Source organism: Manacus candei, unplaced genomic scaffold (genome assembly GCF_025592945.1).
Source record: "Manacus candei isolate 608988 ecotype Guabito, Panama unplaced genomic scaffold, ASM2559294v1 h1tg000015l, whole genome shotgun sequence".
NCBI classification, from domain to species: domain Eukaryota; kingdom Metazoa; phylum Chordata; class Aves; order Passeriformes; family Pipridae; genus Manacus; species Manacus candei.
This window is the reverse complement of record NW_026138063.1, coordinates 21,949,045-21,971,866: the sequence shown is the minus strand read 5'-3', so window position 1 is coordinate 21,971,866 and position 22,822 is coordinate 21,949,045. Positions and strand designations below refer to the sequence as shown.

At 53.3% G+C, this 22,822-nt stretch overlaps 1 protein-coding gene across 2 annotated transcripts in view; it reads left to right on the top strand.

Moving 5' to 3' along the window:
* EPHB1 (EPH receptor B1) overlaps nt 1-22,822 on the top strand; it is a 77,676-nt gene that overhangs the window by 33,988 nt on the left and 20,866 nt on the right. For both annotated transcript variants that reach the window (XM_051781769.1, XM_051781770.1), the window contains exons 4-7: nt 13,387-13,542; nt 16,129-16,464; nt 19,382-19,563; nt 21,250-21,412. In XM_051781769.1, coding sequence (XP_051637729.1) covers nt 13,387-13,542; nt 16,129-16,464; nt 19,382-19,563; nt 21,250-21,412 — 837 coding nt within the window. The remainder of the gene's footprint in view (nt 1-13,386; nt 13,543-16,128; nt 16,465-19,381; nt 19,564-21,249; nt 21,413-22,822) is intronic.

Here is a 22,822-nt window from a genome sequence, read left to right as displayed (position 1 = left end):
GACTTGCCCTGCCCCTCTCTCCCTCCACCTGCCCTTGGATTTGGCTTAGCAGGGCTCGGGATGGGGCCAGCAGCGTCACAGAGTAGAGCAGGTGCTACAGGGGCTGGGGAGCCTATGGATAAAAATGAAATAATTTGGCTTAAAAACCATCAGAGTTCCTCAAGCTCTTTCCTGGGGGCCAGTAGGGGCTCAGCCAGTTTGTTCCAAAGCCTTTCCATCCCGACCTGCTCCCGTGGACACACGGCGGGGTCTCTGCCTGGCAGCTGGTGCAGGGGAGTCTCTGCAGCTGATGCTCACGGTGCTTTAGGTGGTTTTCCAGGGAAAATGTTTCTCTGTGGGTCTAGAAGTGGGATTTCAAGCTTTCCTCTTATCCAGGGTGTGTTTTATTCCAGGTTTAGCTGAGCCACAAGCTTCCACCGCTCAAAATGAGCCTTTTCCTCCCTTTTTTTTCCCCTTTTGTTTTCTTTTTCTGGCACAATATCAAGTTTCCTGCCCCTCTCCCATCCCTGCGTCAGCCCAAACCTCTCCCCCTGCTTGCCCCCTGCTTGGAGTGTGCTGGGAAGTGGCAGCTCTCCCAGCCCTTCCCAAATCCTGGCAGTGATGCTGGAGGGATGGAGGGATGCTCCCCTTTGTTGCAGGGGCTTTGCCTTTCCCTGGCAGCGATCTCCCTGCTTCCACCACTGGGTGGAACAGGCAGCCCAGTTTTACCACGGCCACGCTGTGGAGGAGACACATTGGAATCACCAAAAAAAAACAGGAGAGAGAGAGAAAGGGAAAAGTGTGATTTTTCTTAAATTATGCCTTAATGAAGGCATCCATTAACCTCCTTAATAATTTTGCAAGGAAAATGTCCACAAAAACCTTGTTAACGTTTTTTCTAATGGGTGTGATGGGTTTTAATGAAAGTCTTAATTAGATATTATTAGGCAAAATGAGCCTCTGGTGGGTTCAGGCCCTTTTCCATCCCCCAGAGCAGGGATGGGGAAGGTCCACATGTCCTGGCTGCTGCTAAAGAGGAGGCTCAGGCACCACAGCTACCACTCCCTGGCTCTGTCCCCAACTCATCCCTGTGATCCAGAACCCTCCAAAGGGGAAATGAAGGAGAAACCTGGAAAATGCCCCAGGGAAGGCAGGAGTGGGGCCAGGTGAACGTTGCAAGGTTGGGCTTCCTGAGCCAGACCTTTGCTGCAGTGGCCTCGGAGGGATTAGGGAATGGCCCATGAGCTGCAATGTTGAGCTTTATTTTCCTGCTCATCATTTTTTTTTCCTCCTTAAATTGTTCCATGGGTCGTTTATATATTCCCCTCCCCATCATGATATCTTTGAGGGTTGTATCAATTCCCACTTTAAAGGAAGAAAAATTCCCCCTTGATTTCCCCCGCAAAGGATCTTTTCATGAGCCTGTTTATAAATCTGCTTCCAAACCCTTGGCTTGTTAATGATCCATTTAGGAAACTTTCTGTGGTAACTGAAGTGCTTGAGGAATTTCATTTTTGGGGGGATATTGGGATGCAGAGCTCTATGTGCTCTTACAGGGGCTGCCATGGGCACAGATCCATGAGCATCCCTGTGGTGCTGGGGATGTGAAACCCAGCCATGTTTCCCAACCCCATCCACTTCCCCAGCCCAGAGACCTGGCTCTCACCCTGCTGCCATCATGTTGAAGGCCCTTTGCTCTCTGGCCGGAGCAGGGATTGTTCTCCTGGACAATGGGAGAGCCGCAAGGAAGCGCTGGATCCGGCCCATGTCCGGCACCCGCATTGTTTCACCCTTGTTTGCAAACAGCCAGCACCTGGCAAACCCAGTGACTCAGCCAGGGACTTTGAAAGCCTTTCTATAACTTGTTCCTTTTTGGGTTTTGTTGTGTTTTTTTTTTTTTTTTCTTAAAGTCACAAGAGAGCTCCTTTGGGAACGGCTCTGGCCGGCGCCGTTTTGCTGCCGTTCGCTTGCCAAGGGGTGAGAGTTTCACCCATGTTTGGGGCTGTGCTGCTCCCTACAGCCCACAGCAAGTTCTTTGGGAGCTGGTGTCTCACCCAGCAGGAGGGTAATAATAATTTAAAAAATAAAAAAGGAGGCTTTTGGCCCTGGCTGGGGAAGGGGCCAGAGCACCAGGAGCGGCTGAGGGAGCTGAGGGGGCTCAGCCTGGAGGAAAAGAGGCTCAGGGGGGGACCTTCTCGCTCTCTGCAACTCCCTGAAAGAAGGTTGTGTAGCAAGGGGGAATTGGTCTCTCCTCCTAGGTAACAAGTGACAGGACAGAGGGAAGCAGCCTCATGTAGCACCAGGGTGGGTTTAGATTGGATATTAGGAAAATTTCTTCACCAAAAGGGCTGTCGAGCCCTGGCACAGGCTGCCCAGGTTAGTGGTGGAATCACCACCCCTGGAAGTGTTCAAAAGATGTGTAGATGTGGCAGTTGGGAACAGTTTAGTGGTGGGCTTGGCAGTGCTGAGTTAATGCTTGGAGTCAGTGATCTTAGAGGGCTTTTCCAACCTAAATGATTCTGTGATTCAGTACTGGTAATAAAATGGATTTTTTCCCCCCCCAAGCCATGTTATAATTCATTGACACTCTCATGTGCAAGGAATCATTTGGAAGCTGAGTTGGGCTGCGATTGGGCTTTGCAGGTCTCCTACAACCCGTGCTTGGGGAAACAGACCTTTGCTGATGATGTTTTAATGATTGAGAGACCCGTTGTGTAACTGGAAGTGGTGTAAAAGCCATGGACCAGGTGCAATGAGGTGCCCTGCTTTCCCCTGGCTGTGGGAGGAGGTTCGTGTGGGTTGGATGTGCCGACTGGGACACTGCAGAGGAAGGATGGAGCCCACTAGGACGAGAGAAAAGCAATCAGTGCAGATACTGAGGTTTTAATTTTCTCCGCTCTCCAAAGCCCGTCGTGCAGTGACAAATGGAGAGGTGCCGGGGGTGTCAGCTCCCAGTGTGTCAGGAGTGGTCATTTGTCACGCCTGGTGCCTGGGATCTCAGAGGGTGCTGGAGAGCAGGAGCGGGGCGATTAAATCACAGCGTCGCTCGCGCACTTGAGCGGGGCTTTGGGGGAGCCATGGGAAAACCCATCCATCTTCAGCAGAGTCACGGCCAAGAAATGATCCAGCCTGGGATGTGGGAGCATCAAACCACAGGGAATATTCTGTTGTGGGCACCTCAGATTAAGTTCTGCGCCCACCACAGGGGGGAATTGCTGTTCCCCCTCCCTGGGCTCCTCGGGGAGCCTCGCCTAGCTGAGAAAATATAATTGATGGCATGAAGGGGGGAACTGCATCACTTGGTTTTCGTGTTCAGCTCGGGACTCACCTGCTTGTATCGTATTTCCTAAGTGAAAATGGATTTTAGGAAGGAGAGGCGTGGGCTGGGGTAGGAGCTGGTCACCTTGGTGGTCTTGGTGTGGCTGCATCCTGCACAAGAATCCCTGGGCTCCCGGCAGCAGCATCCCCCTGAGCAGGGAGTGATTCCTGGGATAATGCTGTCCTTGTCCTGTCCCAGCTCTTCCCTCCCCAAGGCCTCTCTGAGATGAAGCTCTGCTTGGTGCAGGCAGAACTTTGCCACCTCCTTGCTGTTTTGGGGGAGAGCTGAGAAGCCTGGGCCACAGTGTGTGCCACACCAGGAGGATTCAGCCTCAGGTCTGGTTTCTGGACTTTGCTGCCTAAAACTTCTCCTTAAATGCAAGGGAATCCTGGGAAATTATGTACCCGGGGAATTATGAATTGAATTTTCCTCAGCTTTGGCTGCTCTGCAGCGCAGAGGGTAACTTACCTGTGAGGTGAGACATGATATCATCTTTGTTTTTTATTAAAATAAGATCCAGGCAGACCTGCCCTGGACATGGCTTTGGGATGGGTTGATGCACACTGGCACACATGTCCCCCTCTGTGGTGCAGAGGGATCTGATCACCCTCCTCAGGAGCAGGGATTACTTTGATGCTTGTGGGTTTTGCTCTGGTGCAAAATAGGGAATTTGAAATGGTCCTGGGCACAGCAAAAAGGTTCTTGGGCTGTCTGGGCATTTCCAGGGTCTGTTGTTTTCTGGCTAAACCCGAATCTCTGGGTTCCACCACAGGCACCTGTTCCAGCACAGCAGGCGAGCAGGGATGGCAGTGCTGGGATGAGGGTGACAGGGTGACACCTGGAGTTATCACAGATCTCCTGCTCCATGTCAGATCTACTCCTGAGCTCTTAATTCTGTGTTATTATTGAAGACAACTTATTCTTAGAGAGCCCAAGGTGCAAATTACGTTTCGCAGCTAAGGAAAGCTTCCAGAGCTGCCTACATACAGTAAATCCCTGCAATCTCAGGTGGCTTTGACTTATGTGGAGCAGATGTTGAGGATGGAGGAGACTAATTTTTTTTTGCCCTCTTGTTGCTGTCACTGGCATGGGACATGGGTGGAAATTCCAGCTGGGAGAAGCTGTCTGGGCTCAGAGGTGGGGCTAGTGGGTTTTGTCCCACCCTGCAGCTTTGGACATCTCTCCTGTCCCTGGTGGTGGCACCAACATGGGCAGTGCCAGAGTGTTCACACCACTTGTAGAAGGTCCCTTCCCTGTCTGGGGGCTTCCTGCCCTGGCTCCTTGCTGCAGCATGAGGGTGAGCTGGTGCAGGAATTATGGAATCATGAAATGGTTTGGCTGGATGGGATTTTCAAAGGTCACCCCTCTGGTTGGTGCTGTGTGTCCTCTCTGTGGCTGGGTAGGAAGGCAACTTTCCTATCAGGAACAGTAATTATGGCTCCTTTTGTTATAAATATTCATAGGGAAACTTTCTTAATTACTTTTCTAATTAATTCCATGCCTGGGACTCTTGGGGTGGATGAGGAATGTGGCAGAGCAGTTGTGCCTTGGTTGGGACGTCCTCCCGTGGCAAATCCATCCTCCCATGCCTTGGGCGTGGTCCTTAAGCAGTGAGCCAAACTGCAGCTCCCCAAGGCTCATCTCCACCAGGATGGAGGAGTCCTGCTCCATGACGGGGCATCCAGTGCCATGGCATGGACACAAGGGAACTGTGTGTCCCTGTGTCCATGTGTCCCTGCCCATGCCGGCATCCCCGCCCCGGCAGCACCAGCCTGGCCCTGCGGCTGAAGCTCTCCCCCAGCCCCATCCTGGGGTGACTCATCCTTTGCGGCATCAGCACTAACGAGGAACCACTTCAGACGTAATTAATGAGCACTTGATGTTGTCTAGATGGAGGGGACACTGTGTGACATGAGCTGGCGAAGGAGGAGAAGGTCCTTAATTAGTTCCTGTTAGGAACAGGAGATGTTTGCTTCCCAGCCAGGAGGGGGCTGTGCTTCGGGGAACCCAGTGCTGCCCCATTTCCCAGTCAGAAGAGGGCCTGGAATTACAGAGTGCTTCCCAAAATCCCTGGTTGCTAAGGAAAGGTGCATCATTTTCAGGGGCATTCCAAGCACAGCCCCTGCCTGCACCTCTGTGCCTGGGGGAAGAGCTGCTCTCCGAGCTCCTCCATGAGTTTCCGTGCAGGTTTGTTTCCCTGCTCATTAAGTGGCTCGATAGCTCACGTCGGCGTTGAGGAGTGAACATGATGTGCTGGGTTTAGTGGAACATGGAAGTATTGGCTCTTCCACGTGGCTTCCAGTCCGTGTCCATCGGCTATGGAGTCTCACGTTGCTGCAGTTCGGGGGGGGGGGGAATCTCTCACTCTGTGGAGCCCAACGCCTGGGGTGAGGGTAGAGCATCTCTGGGGTTGTGTTTTTGGGACAGTTCCTGGCCTGAATCTTAATCCCTCAGCTGTTTGCTCCAAACCCATTGGGTGCCTCATCACCCTTGCAGAGAAGATTTTCTTCCCAATATCCCGTCTAACTCTGCCCTCTGTCAGTGGGAAGACATTGCCCCTTCTCCTGTCTGTCCAGGCCCTTGTCCAAAGTCCTTCTCCAGCTCTCTTGGAGCCCCTTTAAGGCCCTGGAAGCTCCTGCTTGCAGGGCTGGCAGAAGGAAGAGCCTGTGGCAGGCTGCAGCCACTAGATCTGTTTTTAAAGAAGAATATAAGGAGGTTAAATAGCCTCAAATCATTGCTGAGAACTTCATCCCCCTTTTTCATTTGTTGACTCAGAATAATGAGCTTGGACAGAGTTAGGAGGATGAGGAGCAGCCTGTGCCTATTACTGCCATGGCCACGTGTCTGCTGTAAACCTCCCTGCATATGTGTGGGAATTGTCTGGAGTTTGATCAAATTATTTAGTTTGATGACTGGCAGTGGGTGCTTGGAGAGGCAGTGCCGGCCTCATCCTTCCCTGCAACACCTCCCTCTGTGAGAAAACACCATGGAGAAGTGGAAATGGGCTGGGGACTCTCCATAAGATGTGCCACATACCCACCAGCCATGTCCCACCACTGATTCCACATGCAAAGTGCTGGAGCAGAAGGCTGGGCATCTCTATTTGATGGTTTATGGAAAAGAAGGGAAACTCTGGTGGGTGTGGGACTGGGCAGCCTCAGCCTGGAGCCAAGTGGAAACTAAAGCAGAGCAAAACCCGAGTGGGAGAACAGTGATTTGCAAAAGCCACCTTGGGAAGCGTTGAGGTTTTCCCCCCGCTGGCTGTTCTGGAGAGCAAAGCGAGTTCCCTGCTCTGTGCTGAGCTGGCAGCCCCACGGCACCGCCTGCCCAGGGTGTGCCTGCTCTTCCCTTTGCACCCAAGACATGGGTCGGGGACAGACTTTTTCTTTAGACCTTCAAAATCCCCCCAACCATGAAAAACAGAGAAAGTGAAGCCCAGAGTGGTGATTAAGTGGGTGAGCTTGGACCTGTTGGGAAGCTTCAGGCAGTGAGCAGAAGGGCATGTGGGAGCCCAAACCGGCTGCTTCCTTGCCCTGTTTTAGGCTTTAGCTCCTTGTTTAGGGCCATGATTCCACGTAAACAGTTGGTTTTGAAGCTCTTCTGCATCCAGAGACCCTCAGTTTTCCCAAGGCTGCCATCCTGGAGGAAAAGCACTGCTTCTGGGTGAGCATCAGCTGTGTTTTGCTTCTAGTGAAGCACAGGGGGCTTGGTCTGTGAGCACCTCTGTCTGTGTGAGCACCTCGCTCCACTGGTTGATGAGGGATGAGATTTTTTGGGAGAGGTGAATAGGGATGCACCCAACCCTGTTGCCTCTAATCTGCCTCGCACAGCTCCTTACCCTGCAAGCGTCTTTGAAATCCTGCCCCACCTCGATTCATTTCTCATCCATGAGAAGAAAAAGAGGGAGGGGAAAAAAAACCCTGAGAAGGGGTAACACCACACTGAATTTTCCTTTCCTCCATGAGTAAACCATGGCAGGCCGGCTCAGAAGCCTCTGTCTTTAATTTACATGTGTCCCAAGGCAGATCTAAACCCATTCCTCCAGAGGTGGAGGGCTGGTTTAATTAACCGGCTGCGTCACGCGTTCCTCAGTGCAGCGGGGGGGAGATGGAGCCCAGTGCCTGCAGGATTCCAGCCCAGATGCTGGGAAGCTCATGTTTATCTCATGAGTTCCTGCCTACCCAGTGCTGAAAGAAGGGAACTCAACGGGGCAGGTGCTGTTTGTAATTCAGACGGCCCCGAGGCAGGAGCATCTCTGGGTGATGCAAAATTTGTGCGTTTGGCTGCAAAAATGGTGAAGTTTGCACCAAAATGAGGCTTCATCCCTCCCTGGGACAAGGCTCTGCTGGGGTGTCCTGTCCCCAAGGTGCTGTGGTTTCTGGCTTGGCTTAGGAACATGTGCTGATCTCACTGGGAGTGTGAGGATACTTTAGGCTGGGAATGCTTGGACTTACCTCTTTCTCCATATGGGTTGCTCTCCTCGCCCTACAAGAACTGGATGTTGGGATTTGGTGGCTGATGGGGTGTTTCAGGGCCGGGTCTGATCCTGTTCTCCTTTCTTGGTGTGGTCAGGAAGGCTGGATGCAGGTACCCTCCCACCCCTCCTCACTGGAGCGTGGCGTCACTCCCGATATAGAAACCTCTCTGGATTAATTTGTGGATTCTCCTGGAGGGTGGCACGGCAGCACCCCCGGCACTGCCGGCTGCCTGCTGAGCTCGCCACGGCCGTGCCGGGGCTGAGACACTCCGGAAAAGCACTTGGCTTGATATAAAAGGGAATTGGATCATTAAAAAGTAGAAGTGTGTGTGGGGAAAACCTCACAAAACAACCCTCCAAGCCTCTCCCCAGCAGAGACGCAGGAGGGAAGGGATGACAGAAGAGCATCATGTAGGGATGCAATTAAACCTCTGGCAACAGGCTCCCGTTCCCTGCTTGGATGTTTGCAGGGAGGATAACGAGGGAGATGAAAGTGGGGTGGGAAGGCAGCGCCCTCGTGGCCCTTTGAAGGTAGGGAGATAACAGCCCCCCTCCCCAGCACCCCCCCTTCCCTCGTGGGTGACAACCTGCCTGATTCTGCTGGTTTTCCCCCCAAGCTGCAGCCGCATCCCGCTGTCATCATCATATCAAAGGGATTGAAACGCAAACGCATCGATTGTGTTGCAGCCCGAGGTGTCACCAGTCCCCCCTCCCGGCACTGCCCCGAAAGCCGTGCCGGGAGCCCTGGAAAACCGTGCCGGGAGCCCTGGAAAGCCGTGCCGGCTGCCCGAGTGCCTGCCCTTGTAATCACAGCATCCTCTAAATACTTTTCTGTAGCACACAGTTTCGTGTGGGTGTTGATTTGCCTGATGGTGTCTCTCAGCTGAAAGGCTCGGGGAGGGTGCCCTGGCTGGTGGCAGGGCGATGGCAAGGAGAGCTTTTTAAAACACTCCTCAGTGGGACTAATCAATTTAAAGGCTAAAAAACTGATGGTTTTTTCCTTATTTTTTTATTGTATTTAAAGATAGATTTTGTTTCACTGGTGCCTGCAAAACGCCCTAAGAGTTTCTAGCAAGCATCTCCTCTCTTCTTTTTTGGGGGATTTCATCAAAAAGTGGTAAGTCTCCTGCAGAAAGTGTTAAGTTGGGAACCAGGTTTTTTTTCTTGATGATAAAGTATTGTTTGCAGGAAGGGGGCCCTTGAATCTTTTTCCAGCAGGCTGTAAAAGCAATGAGCTGCAGTTCCTCCTTTTTCCTGGCCTGTGGTGTCCTCCAAACTTGCTGCCCATCTCCCAGAGGTGCTGGGTATGCTTTTGGAGCAAGGCTGGATTATCCAGGCTCTTTAGAGCCTTTGCACCTGGCAGTTCTCTCCACAGTTTTGCTTGAGGGCACCACCTCATGCAGTGCTGCTGCTTCTAACCCAGCTTTTTATCACCTCCTGTGCCAGAGTGCCACAGGTGTGCTTAAACACACTGGGTTTACCCTGGAAGGGCACTGGACCCAAAAGGGAACCCAAAACAAGTGTGAATTTGGGAATACCTGGCAAATGGGGTCAGCTCTGCCCCAGGAGGGACACTCAGGGCATGGGAATGATGAGGAGTCGCCAACTCGGTTTGCTGTGAGTGAAGGGAGAATGGTGGGGTGCCAGCGAGGGTGGGGGCAGGAGGTGGGCTCCTGAATCGCTGCTGAATCTGTAATTCTTTGCAGAAGTTCCTCTTTTAAAACTCAAGAAGGAAAAATGCCACGCTGCATCCCCGGGGAGCTTTAGAGCAAGTTAATGTAGAGGAGATGTCTCCTTCCTTTCTTCCTTTTTTCTTTTTTTGTCTCTTTTGACTAAAGCTTCCCTGAGAGAGTAATTAAAAAGTGCAAGTTCCAGGTGCTAACTGGGAGGATTTAGTTTGAGGAATGAAATGCTTGGATACCCCCACGCTTGGACCCTTTCCACAGAGGCTGTGACGGTGGCTTGCCTCGGGCAGGAGCAGGGATGGATGAGCAGAGAGATCCCACTTATCTCCCACTCTTTCTAGGACTCCTGGTACCTGGAATATAAGTGTGCAGGATACAGGAGAGTTTTAAGCAGTGAAAAGCCTTGCAGTGCCACAACTGCTTCGATAATCCATCCTGCCTGTGAGAGCTGGAGCGTGGAGGGAGGCGGTGGTGGGGACACGGGTCTGTGGTGCCTTCACTGGGTGTTTGCCTTGTGTGAGACATGTCCACATCCCAACTTCGAGCCTGTGAGGGGGGATAAGGGAGGTTCAGCTCTTGCTGGGAGCCCCCAGCTGTGTCCAGCCCTGTAGCCAGACCCTTACAATCACCCCACAGACGTGAGGGCAACTTGCACCTATTCCCCCCCTCCCAAACTGCCAGCGATGACATCTCGCTGCAAGAAGCCTGAGTTTCAGCAGCCCCAGAATGATGCTCCCTTCCACCCCCAAACATGTCAGCCCTGGAAAAGGGGTCCTGCTGGCAAACTCCTGCCTGGGATGCACAGCATCCCCGGAGTGCTGGCAGGGTGATGGATCCACGGGCAGCTTTGGGTTGTGGGGGGCGTTTAAGGGCCAGGCATCCAGGCCTGCTGAGCAGCGCGTGCCTCAGCATTTCCAAACACACCCCTGGTGCTTAAATGCGAGGAAATGGATAGTTAAGCACATCATTAATCTTATCCAGCCCACATAATCAACAATCAATTAATTCTCCTCAGAGCTGAAGAGATGCAGGTTGTGCTGTAGCCTGGGCACCTGCAGAAAGGAGCCCCTTCCCGCAGGGAAAGCTGAGGCAGAGCCTCATCCCGTGCTTGTCTGAGGCACTGTTGTGGATACAGACCCTGCCAGCTCTGGGAAAATCTTGGAGCAGCCCTTAAACGAGGACAAATGTTGCTCTGGCCATTGGTGGGGTGATTTATTGCTCCCTCCTGGGCTCAAGCCCTCCATCTGAGCCCTGCACTGGACTGTGAGGGTTATGGATCTGAAGGGTTATGGATCCCACCATGGCATTGCAGGGCCTAGAGGGTTTGTGCTTCATTTTTGGTCTGAGGTTCATGGTTCAACTTCCCCCGAAAGAGAGGAGACAAGGGCAGCAGCAAGAGTGGAGGGCTGCAGCCTGTGCAGCACTGGGAGGATGGAGAAGGCATCAGCCTCTCCCCAAAACTGTGGGAGGCTTTAGGCAAGCATGGTGTAATTACAGAAGAGAAAAGCTAATTGGTAATAATAGCAATTAAGAGCCACGTGCCTGCAGATTACAGGAATTTGTGGATAAGTGAAGTGATAACAGAAACCAGCGGACACTGGGTTGCAGGGTACTATGTTCAGGTGTTTTGACAAAGCATCACTTGAATTAATTGTAATTAAATACTAACGAACCTCTTCAACCAACCCATCAACATGCCCCTAAGCTTAACACTGAGGTGTGTTCACAGCACTGTGACCCTCTCATCTTCCTCCTTCCCGTTCCCATCCTCTCCCATTAAAATACAGGTGGCTGTTCCCTGGTACTGCCACCCTCCCTGTCCTGCTCCTGGCACATTTCAGGCATGTTTCTGGCACATCTTCCAGCTCCAGAGCCCACAAGTCCCCGTTGCACATCTCACAGATGCTCAGGCATCCTGGGGGGAGCACAAGGCCACGGGGACATGGTGGGTCGCTGCTGGTGGGAAGGGAGAGGTGAAGAACTGGAGATCCACCTCGAAGCCTCGGTGTCCACATGTGGTTGTGTCTCCTGGTGCGTGTGTCTGGTGTCTCTTTGTGCTTCCTTGTGCTGTTGTGGGACATAGGGCTGTGTTTGTGGATCGGGGAGGGGTCTGCATCCCGCTGCCTTCCGCTCTGGCATCCTGAAGGTCCCCCTCAAGCCCTCCTGTGTCCTGCCCGGAGTGGTGACTCCATGGGTCTCACTGTCTGCCTACAGGAGGTGGTGGGTTATGGCCCTGTGTCCCTAAGATGCCATACGTGTGGGATGGCTGTGTTAGGATCTGGAGGACTCCTCAGTCTCCCTGTGGCGGGGAAGAAGAAGGGCTGTGGGAGATGGTGGCTGGTCCCTCTGGGATGCCACGTCCCCACTCAGCTCTTATTGCTGTTGGAAAGAAACAGTTCATTGCAGCCAGTTGTGTGCCTTAGGCTGGGGGTGGGGGGAATCTCCTGAATAATGAAATTGTAAAATATTGTTTTGATTTATTCCTTTTTATCATCTATTAATATCTGGAAAGGCTGTGTGAGCAGGAGGCCTCATGAGTTTTGAATGACAGGTTAAAGGGCTCCAATAAAGATTAGATGGTCCACTATCTCCCAAGGAAATTGCATCAAAGTGGTTACTCCTGCTTGCTCCTATTAATTTCCTCTTCATGGCTGCTAGGAGATGCCTCATATCCTGATGCAGCAGACAGGGGCTAAGAGGCACTTTCCATTATCTCAATCATCGCCGTGTTTATGAGGCATGGGGGGTGGGTGTTTCTCTTCAGAGCTGTGCCTTGGGGGTGAAAGCATCGTGGGGGCACAGCCTCACACCAGGAACAGTCTCCCCTGGGCGGGTGGTGGGCCTGGGTGGCAGTCTGATTCCTTGGATACATGTGCCAAAATACAGACATTCTCTTCTGCAGCCTTTGAATTTTGTTAGATGTCAGGGATGGATGAGCATCCATCCGTCAATGCCTTGTTGGTGAGGAGCAGTGGGGTGGGACAGAGATGAGGGACCCCATTTCTGTCGCTGCCTCCTCGCCCTCGAACCGCAGAGCAGCGAGATGGGTGATTAATGAAACCTCCCCTCGTTGCTGATTAAACCCTCACTGTAACTGGAGCATCTTCTCCTTTGTGAATTAGTTGCCATTTCCTGCTTGAATGAACTCAGAGGCTGGGAGGGTTATCAGCTCCAGCCCCGGGCTGTGGGGGATTGACGGGATGGACCCGTAAGGCACTCATGAGCGTCACATCAACTTTTTAATTAAATGTTCAAATTTTGCATGGAAAAAGAGATGCAAGACCTGAGCCATGCTGTTGGGGTAGAAGAAAGGGTCCTTCTGAATACAAAGGTCCTTGGGGAACACTGTGTGCCCATGCCTTCATGGATGCTGCCAGGGAAGGGGGTTCTGCATCCCCCACTGCCCCCCTGCCCAGGTGCAAGCAGTGGGGAGCAAAAGAGAGGCTGCAGCCCCCTTGCTCTACCTGGCTAAATATTGCCATGGCATTTCAGTGTTTGTCTGGTGGCTCCAGACATGGATTTTTCATGGACAGCATGGAAAATCCTGGCCATCCTAGCTTTGTAGGAAGGTGTTACCTCATTTAGTTCTGATACTAATGTGAAACTTTTCTGTCCTCTTTTCTCTTCTCTTCTCTCTTCTCTTCTCTTCTCTTCTCTTCTCTTCTCTTCTCTTCTCTTCTCTTCTCTTCTCTTCTCTTCTCTTCTCTTCTCTTCTCTTCTCTTCTCTTCTCTTCTCTTCTCTTCTCTTCTCTTCTCTTCTCTTCTCTTCTCTTCTCTTCTCTTCTCTTCTCTTCTCTTCTCTTCTCTTCTCTTCTCTTCTCTTCTCTCTCTTCTCTTCATCTTCGCAGCCCATTCCAAGGGCAGGGCCTGCTTTCCCCTCCATCCCAGAATGGTTCAGCACACAACCTCTCTCCTCTCTCTTCCAGCCTGCCCCGCGGGGACGTTCAAGGCCAGCCAGGGCGCGGGGGTCTGCGTCCCGTGCCCCCCCAACAGCCGCTCCACCGCCGAGGCCTCCCCGGTCTGCGCGTGCCGCAACGGCTACTACCGGGCGGACTTCGACCCTCCGGCAGCTGCCTGCACCAGTGAGTACCAGATCAGGGCTGGAGGGAGGGCTGCAGGGATAAACTCTCAATCCAGGAGCCCTTTGTCTTATTCTCTCCCCCCGTCGTGGGAGCGGGAGAGGGTGGCTGAGTGGGCACCAGGCACCCAGCGCTGAGTGATGGGACGGCCCCGCATCCCGCCTCGCTGGCAGCTGCTGGGATTTATACATCACCCTGGCAGCGCTGGTGATGGCAGGGAGATAGTCCCCAGGATAAATTAGAATTTAAAGTTATCTACTCTGCCTGTCTTTTTCATAGCCTTGCAGATGGAGTATTTTTTAATAGGGGGAAAGGGTACCTTGAGCATTGGTATTCAGCGATGCATCGCTGCTCGGCTCTCTGCCCGAGCTGCCTGGCATGGCAGCAGTGTCCTCAAGGCTGTCTTTCAGTGGGAAAAGAGCCCAGGAGAGAGGAAAGAGCTGCTGTGCTCTTCAGCCCACTGAGAACATGAGTCTTGGCCTCAACTGCCCCCAGATACACTCCAGGCCCTTGAATCAGCCCATCAGGGAACTTTAGCACAAGGATGCTCTGGACCCTTGGTACTGGGAGTGCCTGAAGGGCATATGGGAAATGAAAAAAGGATTTGTGTGTTCTGCTGGATCACCTGAGCTGTCAACAGCCAGCAGGTTGCACAACTGCAGATAATCTATAGATCTTTATTATGCCTCGTTACATAACTGATTTACAGCAGTGCTGCGCGATAGGAATCCAGGAAAAAAGGGCTCTTTGCTGATTTTTATTTCCTCTCTCGATGCTTAATGTTACGATGTTCTAATTTGAGGTGCCAGCTGTTCACCCACAAAGTTTCTCTGTGTCAGAGGAGTAACTCACATCGTGGAGCTGCAGGTGCTGCCCTGGACTGGAGCCCTCCCAAGGGTGATGCCTGTGAGGGTGATTCCTGCCCCAAGCCCCTGCACAAGGGGCTGCAAGTAAAGGGGGAAGAATTTGGGGAGGGACAGGGAAGAAAGATAATCTTTTTTCTTGAAAAGATGTTATCTGCTTAAGGTATGAAGAGAGGGTTTGGATTAAGGTTCCTGAGACAGGTTGCAGATTTTTTGGCCTAACTAACTGATCCTATTGAGCCTTTGTGAGTCCTCCACTCATTTCCCTGGGGAATCAAGGTCTTTCTTCCTGCTCCTGCCATATCCTCTATCACCCTCCTTTGACATCTCCATGATGGGGGAGCCCCACAATGGAACATCTTTGGTGCTTTGAATCCATGAAAGCCCTTTCCTGCGAGGATGCTGCACTGATGACTGCTCCATGACAGACACATTTACTCCCAAAAGGAGGAAAAGAAATAAAAAGAATGGAATTCTACTGGTTTCTTTTTAGGGCTGTCATTTCTCTATTTTTTTTGTCATTTTTGACAAAATCTTCCATCCGCATTATCCGTGGCAGAGAGGCTCCCAAAGTGCCTCCATGCAGGATGATCTCTCCATCCCACCATCCACATCACCCCCATGCTGTTGAAGCCGCCTCTTCCCGACCCATCCCTGGCCACTAGCGGGGCTGATTTATCCACAGCCAGTAATGATGTTCCCTGGCACACACATGTGGAGGCTCCCCTGGGATGGGTTTCCCCAAGACAGAATGTGCTTCGCTCTCTTAACCTTTCCTCGCAGGTCAAGTCCTCCATCATTTTTATTGCTCCCTGTTTCATGGCAAAGTCCTATTTCTTCCTGGGAAGTGCAACCCCAAGCCCAGCCAGCACGAGGAATTCATTGCTTTCCTTATTTAATAAAACCCAGCAGCCAGATTTTGTGGTTTTGGCTGCGGAGCCATCCTGGCTGACCCCAGATCCTTCCCCGGACCTGTGCAGACGTAGGTTTGTGCCTCGATGATGCTCTCCTGCCTGGATTCCTCCTGAATCGCTCCCTCTGGACCCAGCCCCGATCCGGCAGTGCTTGCAATCGGAGCTGTGTTCAATTCCCGTCCTCCGAAGCATTTGTGGTGGCTCCCGGCGGGTTGGATCAATGCAATTTTCTTCTCTTGTCCAACATCGGAGCAAACCATCGAGCGGTGCCAGTGCTCCTCCGTGCTGTTAAATTCCAGGGCTCCCAACTAGAGATATCGAACCCTTAATAACCACTTTCCATTTTCGACTCTCTCCTCTCCTGCTGCTCCTCCGGTTCTCCGCTGTGTTGGCTAAGGGGTGTTTCTCTCGCTGGGATAATCTGTTTGAGGTGCTTCTCCACAAAAGTGCTGGATCTATCTCAGCATCTCCCAGTGGGATTAAAATGGGTCCATCTTCGCAGGTGGATCTACTTGTGCTCTGTGTGGGGTTTTCTTGGATATTAAGTGGGTTTGTGGTGTGACAGTCCTCATCTCCGTCTGGGAAACCCCTTTCTGTGGCCAGTGGTGCAGGTGATTGGCGTTGCCAGTGGGGAGAGTCTGACCCTGAATGGAGCAAAGCCATGGACACCAAATCCCTCCTAAGGGAGGAGGTGATGGATAGTGGAGCAGTCGGAGCCATGGGATGTCCTTCTCCGTGCTGGAGCCCACACGGGAAGACTGAGCATCCCATTTTGGGCAAGAACCCGTCTCAATCCCTCTCCTTTCCCACAGGTGTCCCATCCGGCCCCCGCAACGTCATCTCCATCGTCAACGAGACGTCCATCATCCTGGAGTGGCACCCGCCGCGGGAGACGGGCGGGCGGGACGACGTCACCTACAACATCGTCTGCAAGAAGTGCCGCTCGGACCGACGCGCCTGCTCCCGCTGCGACGACAACGTGGACTTCGTGCCCAGGCAGCTGGGGCTGACTGACACCCGCGTCTTCATCAGCAACCTGTGGGCGCACACGCCCTACACCTTCGAGATCCAGGCTGTCAACGGGGTTTCCAACAAGAGCCCGTTCCCGCAGCAGCACGTCTCCGTCAACATCACCACCAACCAGGCTGGTGAGTCCCGGGGGGATGCTGTGCCCAGGGGGGAAGTTGGCTGTACCCCCTGCCAGGTGCAGGCTCCGTGTGAAATGAAGCTCCTGGTCCCAAAGGAAAAGCCCCCGGGGTGTGAGCGAGGTGTGATGGCTGAGGTAAAACTGCCCCCAGCCCTGGGTGGGGAGAAAGGCCAGGAAAAGAGGGGGGAAGAGGGCTGGGGAGGTGGAGGGTTTGCCTGTGCCCTGGGCAGAGGGAGAGCTGCCTTGTGGGAGTGATATCCAATACGTGCTTTTTATCCTGCTCTAGATCTCTTTGGGATAAAATGGCGTTGCCATTTCCCACTTTTCCCCAGGTGAGAGCAGGGAGATGGGATGAATCCAGTCTTGAAATGCAGCCTGGCTACATTAAAGCACAGAGAACAGCATTCCAGGGCTGAGTTCAGGTTCTATCTCCTCTGGCACATCCCTCTCCCATTATTTTCCGTTTGTCCCCTTTTCCAGTCTCCTCTGCCCCTTTGCCTCCCCCTTTGCCTCCCTTTTCCCACTCAGGAATCAGGAACTGGACAAGTGGCTCTGGGCCAAACCGGGATGCCAGTGGGATGGGTGTGCAGGTGGCAAGGGGGGAACTGGTCCCAGGCTGCCCTGAGTAGCACAGGGAATGGAGGAGGTGGAAACCCATCTGCTCTGGGCAGAGAAAGGGGATGATAATTCCTGCTTTATACCGAGCGTGTAATGCTGGGAGCCTTCACCATCCTGCTCCCTTGGGAGAACATGATGGGGAAACCTGGTGTAAATATTTCAGTCTCTTGCCTCCAGGGAATACAAATCTACACTCGTGCCTGGCTGGCATTGCCATCTGCTGAACCACGACCAATCAAACCTGCTTCCTCTTTTCGGGCCTTTTTTATGGAGTGGGATTTTGGGGTGTTTCTTAGCTCTTCTGCCCTGGGGGGCTGGGAAGAGCCAGGTCACCCTCATCTATCTGTCCATACCCCAGTGCTCCCTGTTTGTCTTGCAAAGACTGAATGTTCATGTGGAAATGCTGGGCCATGGGGTAACCTGATGGAAAGGCAGCAGCACTGTCATGGGCAGTGCTCTCCCTCTAAAATCCCTTTGGCTTTGCTGTGGATTTTTCCAACCATTTTCCCAGCCTGATCCATGCTAACTGGAATTAACAAAACATCAGTTTGTTTAATTTCAACCCACGAGCATCTCCCCAGAGAGGATGTGGAGAGATTAAAAAAAATAATATAGGATTAAATATGCCAGGTAAACAAAGATGGTGCTAAACTATCAACATCTCCCATTGGGGCCACAAGGAACAAGGTTCCTGCCACCCTCGGATTCCCTCCATGGCATGATCCTGTGCCCCAAGATGGTCATACCAGGCTCAGCTCTTCCCTGGATCCACACAGGGGAAACATTTTCCTTTCCTGCACTCGGCATGGCGAGGAGGAGGGCAGGGAGGGCTGGATAGGGAGCTGACTGTGTGAACAGGACATGCCAGTGCCCCTTTGGGTGTGGAGAGACTTGAGTACCTCTCTGGGAAGCTTTTGGTAGGATTAAGTGCAGGATCAGGGCTGTACTGACCGGCTCTGGTCCTTTTAAGTATAATTTGCAGGGCAAAAAGCCTTTGGAAAAGTGGTTCCTGACTAATTTAGTGTCTCAGTGTCCTTAATGGTGGAAGGACAGTGTCCTGCTGCCGGGGGTGCTCAGCTCCAGAAATGCATGACTCCAGGGCTGCACAGCTCCAGGGATTCTTGGCTCTGGGAATGCACAGCTCCAGGGATGGTTGGCTTTGGGAATGCACAGCTCCAGGGATGGTTGGCTCTGGGAATGCACAGCTCCAGGGATGCTTGGCTCCCCAGCAGGCACCGAGCAGCCCTGGGATCACTCTGGTGGGTGCAGGGAGCAGGGCAGGGAACAGTGGCAGTGGGGAGGATGTGCCTGGCAGCTGTTTTGGAGAAGGGGCTCGCTGAGCTCTGGTCTGGTGCATGAACTGAAATATTATGGGCTGCTTTGCAGAGTGGTGTGGTGTGTGGCATAGCTGGTGGGACTGATTAGAAACGTGTGGCAGGGAGGGAAAGGGGTTGGACCCGATGCCAGTGCCAAACGTTCTGCTTTCTCCAGGGATGCTGTGACAGGATGCCCGGGACCCCTGTGCTGTGCTACCCAGGGGGTCTTGGGGGCTGCAGGGATAGAGGTGCTGCCTTCTGAGCACCCTTGTGCCATGGCCTGAGGAGATGAGAGATGGCTTGAGACTGTTTTGCAAGTGTTTGGGCTTTGGAAATAGAACTCTGTGGGGAAGCATGTTTGAGTAATGAGAATGAGCATCCCCCGAGAGCTCCTAAGAGCAGATCCAGCAGCTCCTCTGGAGCCAAAGCTGTTCTACAGGCTCCTTGCTGGGGTGTCCCCTGGTTTCCCATCATTGTCCTGAGGCTGGCAGATTTTTGCTCCTACATCCCATTCCTGACAGCACGTGGGGTGGCAGCTCTGGCACAGTCTCCCTGGATGCTGGGTGTTGGATCCCCAGAGAGGCTGTTACACCAAGAGATGTCAAGCAGAGCTGGAGGCTGTCACCAAGCCTTGGTTTGTTCCCACTGGGGAGAGCTTTGCTGTCTCTGTCCCACCGTGGGAGACATCCTTGGAGCGAGCAGTCCCAGGGAGAAGGAACACCAAGGATTTCTAAGCCCCTAATTAAAAAGAATAGTTGGTTTAAATACCAGAATTCCCTCGCCAGCTCACTGCTCTGCTTCCACATAAGCTGCTGAGATGCCTCTCTTCCCACTGCTAATGAGTGAGCTTGTCCCACGAGTCTGACAATTGCAGGCGTGGGAGACTTGGGATGCTTTGTGTGCCCAGGGGATTTTCCCCCTTCACAGGGCTGTTTTCCCTACCCCTCTCCATTAATTTTCCCTCTCTCCCCTCTTCCTCGGCAGCGCCCTCCACCGTCCCCATCATGCACCAGGTGAGTGCCACGATGAGGAGCATCACGCTGTCCTGGCCCCAGCCCGAGCAGCCCAACGGGATCATCCTGGACTACGAGATCCGCTACTACGAGAAGCTGAGCCGCATCTGCACGCCCGACGTCGGCAGCTCCGTGGGCGCCAGGCCGGCACCGGTGAGCTCGGGGGAAACCCTGCCGTGGAGGGGGGCTGGGGGCACGGGGGCTTCACACTGAGGCTGCTCAGGGCCTGAGCCTGCTGGGAAAGGGGGAACATCGATGGGCTCTGAGTTGGGCTCTGCTGGGAAGGGTCCACGTGGAACAGGCGGCGGGACAGGCACCAGGTCACCTGGGCTGCCTCCCGAAGGTGGGAGCGATGTGCAGCCAGGGGGAGGGGAGAGATGTGGCTACAAATGCTAATTCACAGACTCACAGAATGGCTTGAGTTGGAAAGGACCCTAAAGCTCGTCTGGTTCCAACCCCCTGCCATGGGCAGGGACACCTCTCACTAGACCAGGTTGCTCAGAGCCTCATCCAACCTACGCCACTGCTCCCCCGGGGCAGGATTTTGTCCAGCACATCAGTGCCTGTGCCTGCCTTGGCTCCAGTATCTGTTAGGATGAGCAGGGACCCGGAGCGAGGGGACAGTGTCTGGAGGAGGGGAGGAGGCCAGTGAGGGCTGGTGAAGGTTGCTGGGTTGTCCCTGTCCTGGGTCACTGCATCCAGTCCTTTTCCTGGCAGCTGTCCTTCCCCGCAGGGGACACGCTCCCGACCCCTGCGCTGAACCGTGCCGTGCCCAAGCTGTTCCATCCCTCCTGTGTCTTGCCAGCTCTAATGAATTCCTCTAAATGTGAATAATTAGATGATCTCACCAGTGGCCTCTTACCAGCAAATCACCAGGGAATGTGGCAAAAAATGAGACTGGAGACACAGGAGGTTCCCACCAAGATTTAGCACAAGGTTTAGCCAGCACAGCAGGGACTGCAGGGGCTGGGGCTCTCAGCAGAGGCAGGTTGCCCTTGAACCTGCTTGAACAAACCCTTGTAGGGCACATTATGGTGTTTTATGGAATCGCAGAATCATTTAGGGTGGAAGGGACCTTAAGGATCATCTAGTTCCAACCCCCTGTCAGGTTTCCATAGCTGTGTGATGTTTCTGAAAGGCACAGGGACATCAGTGGTTTGAAGAGGAGGAATTTGTGGCTCATGAGTATTTTTGATCTGGATGCTCTTATCGTTTCTCCCTGCTGCTCCATGCTCCATGCTGTGGTGGGACCAGGGAGGCTGCCTGGGAGGCCTGTGCTGCAGGGACATCCCCAGCTCCTTGGAGGCCAGGCAGAGCTTGTAGGTCCTGTTTCATAGAATCATAGAATGCCCTGGGTTGGAAGGGACAATAAAGATCATCTCATTCCAGCCTCCCTGCCATGGGCAGGGACACCTTCTACTAGCCCAGCTTGCTCCAAGCTCTATCCAACGTGGCCTTGGACACTTCCAGGGATGGGGCAGCCACAGCTTCTGTGGGCAACCTGTGCCAGGGCCTCCCCACCCTCCCAGGGAAGGATTTCTTCCCAATATCCCACCTAACCCTGCCCTCTGGCAGTGTAAATAGTCCCTCTCCATCTTCAGGTACTGGAAGGCTGCAATTAGCTCACCTCAAAATCTTCTCTTCTCCAGGCTGAACAGTCCCAGTTCTCTCAGCCTTTCCTGTGGGATCCTCCGTGTCAGGGACGCTCCTGAGGCAGAAGCAGGGCCTCTACTTTATCCCCGAGCAGCTAAACCTCATCCCTGCTATCACGGGGGGCGGGTGGGCCCTGCTGTCCCTCGTCCCTCCACCTCTGACCATCCCTCTCGGCCGTGCCCGCAGGACCACAACGAGTACAACTCCTCCATGGCCCGGAGCCAGACCAACACGGCGCGGATCGAGGGGCTGCGGCCCGGCATGGTGTACGTGGTGCAGGTGCGGGCCCGCACCGTGGCCGGCTACGGCAAGTACAGCGGGAAGATGTGCTTCCAGACCCTGACGGACGGTGAGCGAGCGCGGGAGGGGTGGGTGGTTGTCTTTCCAGCCGCGGCTTCACGCTCTTAATTGGATCAGAGGAACTTGTCTCCACGCAGCTCTGTCCCAGCGGGCAGCGTGGCGGGAGCCAGGTGATTCACAGCGGTGTCTCGTTAGCCGCCAGCTGGAGGAGTGATCCGCCTGGAATCTCCTGGCCCCGCGTTTCCCCCGCTGTTCGTCTGCACTTCTGCCTTTGCCGCCTCCAGCCGCGGTGACAGAACCCCCTGCCACGGGCTCTGAGCCTGGCATGGTGGGATGGGGTGGGAGGAGGGTTGTAGAGCCTTGGAGGAAGGATTCTGGGATACTCAGAGCCACATTTGAGCCATCAGGGCAAAGCTGGAAGGGTCAGACCCATGACTGAAAGGTGATTTCCCACCCCAAGGTGGGACCCTCAGCTCATGACCTTCATGGCCTCTTCTGGCCTCCTTGCCAAAGTCATGCTGCTTTTTTTCTGGCCCCAGCCCTTCCCTACAGCCACAAACACGTGATTCCTTTATAGACTACTAACTCATGGGAAGGTTTTCCAGTAATCCCAGCTTCAGGACTAATCCAGAGGCTGGTGAGTGAAACAAGGCTCCTTTTGTGGTCCTCTCACCCCTGAAGAGAGAGAGAGCCCCTTCCCTGCTGCTGCTGGTGTGACTCCTGCTCTGCTCAGGTGACATCCATGGCTCCCAGACTCGCTGCCTGTCTTTCCTAAAGCTTTTCTTCTTTCCTAAAACTTTTTTTCTGTCCTAAAACTGGGTCACCCCATACTCACATTCACGTTGAGTGCCAGCTGGAGTGGGAAGAGGAAAACCACGGAGGGCAACCAAAGGGAAGGAAATGGTAATAAACCCCCCTCCAATGCCTTGAATATTCAGGATTAGAGAAGCAAGAAGAAAAATCCTGCCTCAAATAAGCAATTAATCGAAATTTAATAAGAAAGGGTAGTGTAGATTATTAAATAATAATTGATTGTTAGATGAGAATTTCCCAGGATTTAAGCAGCATGCAAGAGATAAATCTGGTTGGCAGTAATTAACTGCAGAGTAGAAAAATACAGATAAAAGGGTGCTAAATGCTTTATTTCAGATGAATTTTATTTTAACCCTTGTGTGTGGTGGCTGGCACAGCCTGGCAGACCTCACTGGGGGTGATTGGGGAAGGAGGTGTCTCTGGAATGCTACAGAAGTCCCCAGGAATGTGGGATCTGCTGGATGCTGCCTGTTGAGGGCACCCACACTGCTGACAGGGCAGGGGATACAGGAGGGTGCAAGTGGTTTTCTTGGAGTTCCTCCAGGCATGTCCAGTCCTCCCTGTGCCACCTTGGCTTTCACCCCAGCCTGCTGCTGAAGGACACAGCAGGTGGCTGAGGGGACACAGAGGGTTCCAAGGGGACACA